Here is an 8,490-nt window from a genome sequence, read left to right on the forward strand (position 1 = left end):
TACACAAATGTGAACTCATGCAATTTATGCATTTTGTCATAGAAGTGAAATAATTTATGGATCTTATCTATACCATTCTTTCATTTGACTGATTTATTTTTTTATATATAAATAAGGGTTTTGTTATGATTATTTCTTAAAAGTTTTTAATTGAATGTTAATCATGGTACCAATATTAAACAACTCTCTTATTTAAAATATGGACACGAGTATAATATAATGCATTTTTTCAATAAAAGTCATTTGTTTTGAATTTTTTTTTCATTCATTAATGGCTCAGAAGCATTTTAAAATAAATAGAAAAAATGTAATGCTGATTTTTCAGATCAAACCTTATAATAACAGTTATACAATTTTTAACAATACACAATCATTTGCTGCTGAACATGCATATTAGAAATACAACACATGTTGCAGATAAATAATAAAGTATCTTAAAAGAACTTTATTCGGTAATGAACAATATTTGCCCCCAAAATCAAACTTTGACGGAGAAATATATAGTTATGTTCTAAAACAGGGGGATAGCTGCAGACTTCAAAGCACTGAAAAAACCAACTTTGAAACTATAATATGATTTTGTTAATTGATAGTTCTCAAACAAATTATACAATTCAGCACATTTCTAGAAATTTTCTAAATATGACTTTTGTGGGGGCAAAAATATGCAATATATAGTTCTTTCCATACACAAATAAAGATAACTTGGGATAAATTCTGGAATTTCTGGAAGCCAGTGAATCTCTCTCCACAAATGTGTATTGTTTACAAATTTTTTGAGACCAATCACTGTTTGTTATTTCTACCTTTTACTATAGCATTTCACTTTTTTTATTTTCCATTTGTTTTCTATAAAAGAAACAAGCATACTGCGAGTTTATAGACGTAGATTTTTCTTATCAGTTAAATGCCCTCATCTCCTGCCAAAAGTTGAACTTATGTCTACAAACACAATGAATACATGTACCTCGTCTCTTTTCCTACCGTCTGTTTGTCCAACAATAATAAGCCTTTATTCGAATAAATAAAAAATAAATTTATGTTCCTTAGTTATGCTGCCAAACGACTGAGTTTGTACTTTGTTAAAAACAGGCAAAACAAATAGCATCATGAAGAAGTAAATAATATCATTTATTAAAGTAAATGACGGAAGATGTAAACACAGTTTACAAATTGGTGGTCAAGAAAGGGGAACTCAAATATTTTTTAGCTTGAATACTGTTTGTTGTCTCCATATATTTCTTCACATTTCGGCTAACGTTTTATTACTATTTTGTCTTGTGCTGTTTATCAATAATTTTGCTTTATAAGAAATGATATTAATACTGTTGTTTTGCAGCTCCTTGCTATTCGTCTTCAACGAGCAATTAGAGAGAAAAAGATTTCAGAAGCAAAGAAGCTATTGGAGGAAAAACCTGACATACACCACAAAGATAAGGTATTGACTTTAAACATAAAAATGTAATTTTTCTAATATAATAAATTTTTAATGCAACAATCAAAATGAAAGTATAATATTAATTTTGATCTTTTTTAAAAAGAAAAGTGCAAAAATGTTTTTTTTTTAAATTACAAAATGCAAGATATATGCACATTCTATGAATTACATGTCGGAAAACACCAAAAGAACAATGTAAATATATGATGACAAAATTATGGGGTAGTTTGAAACACATGAATATAATTTTATGAATTTCAAGTGTATAAATATTTATTTTTTATCAATATTGTTTTAGATTGGGTGCCAATGTTTACATTATGCAGCACAAGAAGGCCTTATTGAAATTGTTAACCTACTTCTGGAGGCGGGAGCGCATGTCAACTGTTTTGATCACGTACGTATTTTTCAATTCAGTTACCAAATACATGTAATGGGATATATTGTTTACATGTCATTCAATTTAACTGGATAAATCCGCTTTAGAAAAATCACTCCGGCAGGTAGCAATGGTGAATTAATGATGGCAAAGTTCCAATATGAATCTTTTCATATGGAAAAAAAATTGCACCGACGTGCGCTCAAAAATGAAAAGCATATCTTGAATTCGGAGTGCCAACCGTGTGAGATAAAGAATATTGAGAGAATATTAAATAAGCTACCATTTAGTGAAAAAAAAAATATAAGCAATATATACCAAATGCCGAAATATTAAAGACATGTTCTAGTTTATTTACTTTTGATATTTATGCAGGCATTGTGGTTCTTAAGGTGTCGTAAATGATATAATGCCTACGTATAATATAGGGAAATTTAGAAATAAAAATTTAAAAAAAAATTCCATCAAAATGATTTTAAAAATGAACAGAATTTTTAAGAGATAACGAATTTGATCCATGGATAAAGCATGAATTAAAAATAAAAGTTTTTACACGATTGTTCTATATTGATATTTACAATGATAATAAAGGAGCTGATCATGAAATAATATTTATGTGAACAGGACATCAAATAGCTATGTGAATTTCTAGCAAACAAAAATATACAAATCAATAAAACATATTTGAACAATGTATAAAAAATCTCCCCTAGAAATATCAGAAGTTATGTTCTAGCATTTTGTCAATTGTTTATAATAATTTGCTTGTCTTTAAAATTATGAATAATGATCATGTGAGGTATGTTCAAGCAAATCTGTTGATGAAATCTTCAAATCAAATATATTTCAAAGTCTTTACCTATTTTATTATTTTGTTTAGAATGGACAGTCTCCCTTACATAAAGCTTCAGCCCGGGGTCACTTAGACGTAGTTATTACCCTGGTAGCTAATGGTGCTCAAGTGGCTTCATTAGACTGGGTAAGATTTTTTTGATGTTTATTCTTATCACAATGTTCAAAATTGAAAAAAACCTAATTATTTTCACAGATTTTGATTTGAAAAAATATATAGAAATAAATAAAGGTTAGATATTATATTAGTAAGATAAGTTTTTCTTTAATTTAGTTTTTATAATTTATGTAGATTCTAACAATATTTGAAAGTAATGTGTGAAATAAATCATTTTCTTGTGGAATTCAATTGAACATTTAAAATCACATGTACAACTGAAAGCAAATATGAACATTTTCTTTGATGTATGCTGGATCTAACTTGATATGCACATGTAATGTTACATTGTTAAATCACAGGATAACCACACTCCATTTGAAAAGGCCGTCCTCTCCCGCTCCGTAGAGGTTGTAGAGTGGTTACTTACGTTTGGTGCAGAACCAAACTTACAGGACTGGGTATATATACAAAAAGTTTCATATTACAGCAATAACAGATAATTTAATTTTAAAGGACACAAAAACTAGAACATCAGACTTGTCTGGCATATTTTCATTCATTATGTAGGTTTACATTTCAGTTAACATTGCAAATAAATTAAAAAAATGATTGACAAAATGATTTAAATACATGTATAGTTCAAGACTGCCAATTTAAAAAGATATGATCAAATGATTATACAACATGTAACATCTATGATCTGATTTTGTTGACTACTATACTGAATTTTTTAAATACATCTCTAGACATGGGTCATGGATATGAAAGAAAAGGAGAAGAAAATTCAAGAACTTATAACAAACCATATCCCTCTTGTCCCCGGATACAAATATGAGTACGTTGATTATTACTCTGCTCCCCATTTGTATTTTTTTAATGGACTGTCTCTTGAGTTTTGTATTTGCTCATTAACTCCAAATTTCACTTTACAGTGAACATAAAAAACTTATATTATACTTTATTATACTTTTTTGTCTAGTCCGTACAACCTGTATACCTTCCTAAAATCTTTTCTTACCTTTTAAAAAAAGGATAGCTAGTCATTAAAAATTAACCTTCATATCCAGATTATTTGAATTCATTTTGTTTACTTTTCAAGGGGAATAAAATTTGAAGTTGTGTATGTGAAACCTAACGAGGATTGTGTTATGGAGAAATTGAAGTTAACACTGAAAGCAATGGATGCACGGAATCCCTTTATATTTTTCTGTCGAAAAATGCAATCAGAATACACAGAACTTAAATCACTCCTACACGAGGAGCAAATACCATACAGTGACATGTTTGAAATTCGACAATGGGGAGTAACTCGTAAAACATTCACTTTGTCATTAATTGTTGAAGGAGTTCCTAAATGTAACGAACATTTATCCGTTATTTCACCTCACGGCCAGATCGGACGAGTGGATAACTTCGTCAAGAATGAAGACGAAAATGTAAGTCCTTTTTGCATTTACAATTTGTCGTAATCATAATTTAATTGTGAATGCAATACATTAAAATTTATATCGTCAATTTTATTATTTAGTTGTATAGGATGATGACATATTTCGAAAAAATCTTATATATTCTTTACAGACAACAGAAGTGCTTATTACAATAAAAATGAATCCCAAGGGATCTACACAGTTTGCAATCGTAAGTGTCTTCAAGAAAGAGACGTTTGCAATATCACAGGAAGAGGTCGTCATCCAACCGACCTCTGAGCCTGAGGCAGAAATCGAAATTCCAAAGGGAACGTTCGAAAAAGCGGCCGAGCTTCAACTTAATGTAAGAGAAACACTTTAGTGTTCCACGTTAACTTTCTCCTTATTCAATTTCAAAAAAAATTTTTTTCCAATATTGTAATTTTATATACTGTTGTAAGGGTAATTTTGTGACATAAAAGCCAAAATATTAATCATTTGTTTACTTATCTTGAAACAGAGGATTTCAAATTTTAATTGTATAGCATTTTTATAAACAATTTCATCACAATAACTACGTTAATGTAAAAAACCTAATTATTTTAAGGTGGTTGACACAAAAGATGTGAACGAGGACGAGGTCGATGAGACTGGGCCTCTTCTGATGACAAATGTAATCGATATGTCGATGAGCGATGGACAGCAACCAAAAGAGGAGATTGTGATGAAACTACCCATCCACCAGAAAGGCGGGGAGGAAGACGAGATGTGTGTTTTGGCCACTTCAGAAGAAGACCCAGATGACGCGGATGATTGGGAGGTTAATTATAAATTTGCACTACATTTTTCTCTCAACAAAAACCTTTACTCATTTTAAAAGGAAATTTTCATGTTTGATAATTATACGCTAGATGATAAGGAATAGCGTAGTCAAAATTCACATAGAGGACTGACTCTGGAAAAAAAAATGTATTTGTAAAAGAGCAATACGAAATCAGTCATTGGATCGTAAATTTGCTGTCGTGTGTCACACGAATTATAAAGTCTTTGTTTTAAATACCAAAATGACCCCCTCTGTCTGATAAGTACATACGGCCCTTATAGCCGGTAAACAGGAAATGCTTACTCCTCTTTACACCTAATCCCACCTTTTGAATTTTCAGGGTTCCGTTTTTATGCGCTTTTCACAAATTTTTATTGTTTATAGATTTGTTGATGTCGATCGCTGTTGGTTATATTTACTTTTTACAATTTTATATGCTTGATTAACAGATTATTGAAGCTCAGAGAGATCCAAAAGGAAGAGCTGCTGTTTTCAGGATAAAACATTTCTCGATGTAAGAAACAGATCAGGACTGAAGTTAATCAGTTCTCTATTTTATATAAAACATGTGCCTTACCTCCATCTTCACAATTATTTCCTCAATGTCAATTTCATCATCTCCTACTTCATAAAATTCATATGCATATGATAGGAATAAATAATATATATTTTCCTTAGTATTGAACAAGAAATTCATCTGGTACGGTATTTGAATATTTGAAATTTTTTTTAGAGTTGGAGTTACAATTCTTACTCATTTAGTTCAATTAGTACTATATTTCTAATATACCTTTTAATGTGTCTATGCTTGGAGGCAGTAGCATTACATATTATCATATATGACAAGTACAAGATTTACAGCTATGCTGGGGCTAGCAAGAAAAAAGCGTTGGAGGATAAACAAGAACTTGTTGAAGCCATCCAGCGTTCCATTCAGAAGAAACGGAAAGTGGAATTTCTAGTTTTTACGCGTCTGGAGCAAGAAAGAGGAAAATTTCAATTCATCCTTGAGTGTTGGACCACCAAAAGGCTAAAAAAGGGAAAATCGAAATGGGAGAGTGAGGAAGGCTGTGAATCTGTGACTGGCCTAGATGGAACCTTTGTCATTGACGAAAATCAGACTTTTAAGGTAAAATTTCATAAATTTAAAAATGTTTACTCACTGCATCTAATATACAGGTGTATAAAGGAGATGTTTGGAAACCAAAACAATTTCGAGCAGATCTTATGATACTTTCTCTTCCAATGAATATTGACAAAGATTGTTACAGTGTACCGATATTTCTGCTTGATATAACATCATTTAAATAAAATCAATGAACATTTTTACACTGAGAAATATTTGCTATAGTTTGTTTTATTGCTTTTTTCTGAAACAAAGACAATAAAAAGTTGCACTGGAGAAATATCGGAAACAGTTTTTGCTTAAAAGGCTCCTGGAAACTACGAATTATTCTAGGATTCTTCAACCGGGTTGTTTTAAAAGGTGGTTTGTTCGTTCTCAAAGGAGATAAGTATTTATTTGATTATCAATTCTTCCAGAATATAGTAAGTGTTTAGTTTTTATCTAATTACACATCTACAAGACTCGTCTACTCGTATATGAAGTATAATGTTTTCCTTGGTGAATTAATTTTTTATATACTGAAATCTTTTAATGGAAATTAAAATCATGATATTGCTTTAATTATCGCGAACAGGAATTGGTGTTACGTCTCAAAAATAACAATCTGTGGATTGAGTTTACAAAAATACTATTCCTTTTCAAAATATATTCCCCAAAAAAGTAATTTAAAAGTAAATGCACAAAAAGTCATTGACAATCTCAAGAAAAAATGAATACATTGGGAGACTTTGTGCAGGTGAAAATGAAATATAGGCATACACCAATAAAGGATATTTTACGTTGGAAGAGCTGAAGTTATCTTGTTTGTCATACTTTTTATTAATTAGTTTGTATTCATCATCAATTTCAAGTTTAACTAAAATTTGAAAAAGGTGTGGAAGATTCTATGGTGTCATACTTTACGTAAAATATGTTATATCGAGTAGTCATATCAATATGTCTGAATGGCGAGTCAAATGCTTAATAAGCAGATATCTGCTTTTGAAAGAAAGATAAAAACTACAATCAATGACTTAAATTATGGGAAGATAATAACAGGTCGGTTAATGTAGTGGCACAATTAGTGACCTTTAAATTTCCAACAGTATATGTTGGATGATCTCGTCTCCAAAGTCTACACAGATTTAGCTGATCTGTGTGTGAGGGTATATCTGTGTGTGTGTGTTTGTGTAATATCTGTGCATTGTTCTCATAATAAAGAAGTTGTAATGATGGTCAATCAAAATATATGCAAATCTTTGTCTTTTGGTGTCATATTTCATATCCAAACGGTAAGAGAGATATATAGGCAAATTTAAAAACAAAAATACCTCCCTGTTTCTAGTGTTTTTAAAATCATCGCCTTACATTTGTTTATATTTGTATTAATTTATTTGCAGTTGTTGTTTAAAGGGAACTGCAGGAAAATCTCCAGTGAGACAAGTGGAAGTAAAGATGATGAAGAAGAAGAAGACGACGAAAAAGACGATGAAAAGGACGATAAAAACACTGATTATGAGGGAGATGACACGGTTGCTTTAGATTTTATCGGCAAAAAAGGTACAAATTTAATCCGATATAGACACATTTTGATTATTTATTTGGATCATCTTTTTGCAATGGAAATTAAATGAAATAAAAAAAAGAAATAAAGAAAGAAGTATAAAATACACTTTTCCTATGCAGAGTCTTCATGTTTAAGTAAAGATGCTATTTTTTGCATAGTCTTACAACACATTTTAGTTTTACCTGTGATGTTGAATGTAGTAATGAATAAAATTCAATGATTTTGAATAGACGAATTTCACATTCCTAAGAGTTATCTCCCATTGTCGGTGTAACGCTCATTACCCCCACTTTGTCCTTTGTAAGTTACCTGTTAATATTTTTAATCTTCGAACGTTATTGGACAATTTCGACTTGTATTGCCAGAGTATGGGGTAACATGTAAAAAATATTGAACATATTCATAGACTTTTTTTTTCCTATGAGACTGACCCATAAAGTTAATAAGGTTGTAGAGAGAAGAAAGGGCCTTACGCCGGTTGACCCCGGACTGACCCTGCAAAGGGGAATAACTTGTAAATGTGAAAGTTGTCTATTTGACAAGAAAAATTCGTATTTTTATGTACTACTGTGCATAAGAAGTACACATGAAAGTATTTGTATTTCCAAGGTTACGCTTACACCGTCGTCGATATGATTGTTCTGAATACCAACAAACCAAATGGATTGGTGACAATTGAAAAAGAGAACCGCTCCATTGAGAAGGTAGAAGAAACCAAGATTGAACCCGGAGGACTCTGTGGAGCAAAGGAACGAAAAGAAATAGTTGACAGAGTGAAAGTCGAGTTTGAGAAGCTCATAGAGTTTCCGCTAGGAGTCAA

The 8,490-nt window shown here is 30.8% G+C and overlaps 1 protein-coding gene across 1 annotated transcript; it reads left to right on the forward strand.

Annotated features, from left to right (window-relative positions):
• Positions 1-1,339: 1,339 nt before the first annotated feature.
• On the forward strand, positions 1,340-8,486 carry LOC134252956 (uncharacterized; the record flags this gene model as incomplete). Its single annotated transcript, XM_062735489.1, has 12 exons — positions 1,340-1,438; positions 1,737-1,835; positions 2,698-2,796; positions 3,129-3,227; positions 3,516-3,604; positions 3,869-4,205; positions 4,348-4,539; positions 4,783-4,995; positions 5,448-5,512; positions 5,860-6,127; positions 7,504-7,663; positions 8,280-8,486. Coding segments are annotated over 12 exons (1,927 nt in total), but the record flags the coding sequence as incomplete, so codon positions are not given.
• Between the last annotated feature and the right edge of the window lie 4 nt (positions 8,487-8,490).

The sequence above is a fragment of the Saccostrea cucullata genome, unplaced genomic scaffold, assembly GCF_032062105.1.
Source record: "Saccostrea cucullata isolate Sc308-1 unplaced genomic scaffold, CSIRO_AGI_Scuc_v1 ctg19445, whole genome shotgun sequence".
Lineage (NCBI taxonomy): Eukaryota > Metazoa > Mollusca > Bivalvia > Ostreida > Ostreidae > Saccostrea > Saccostrea cuccullata.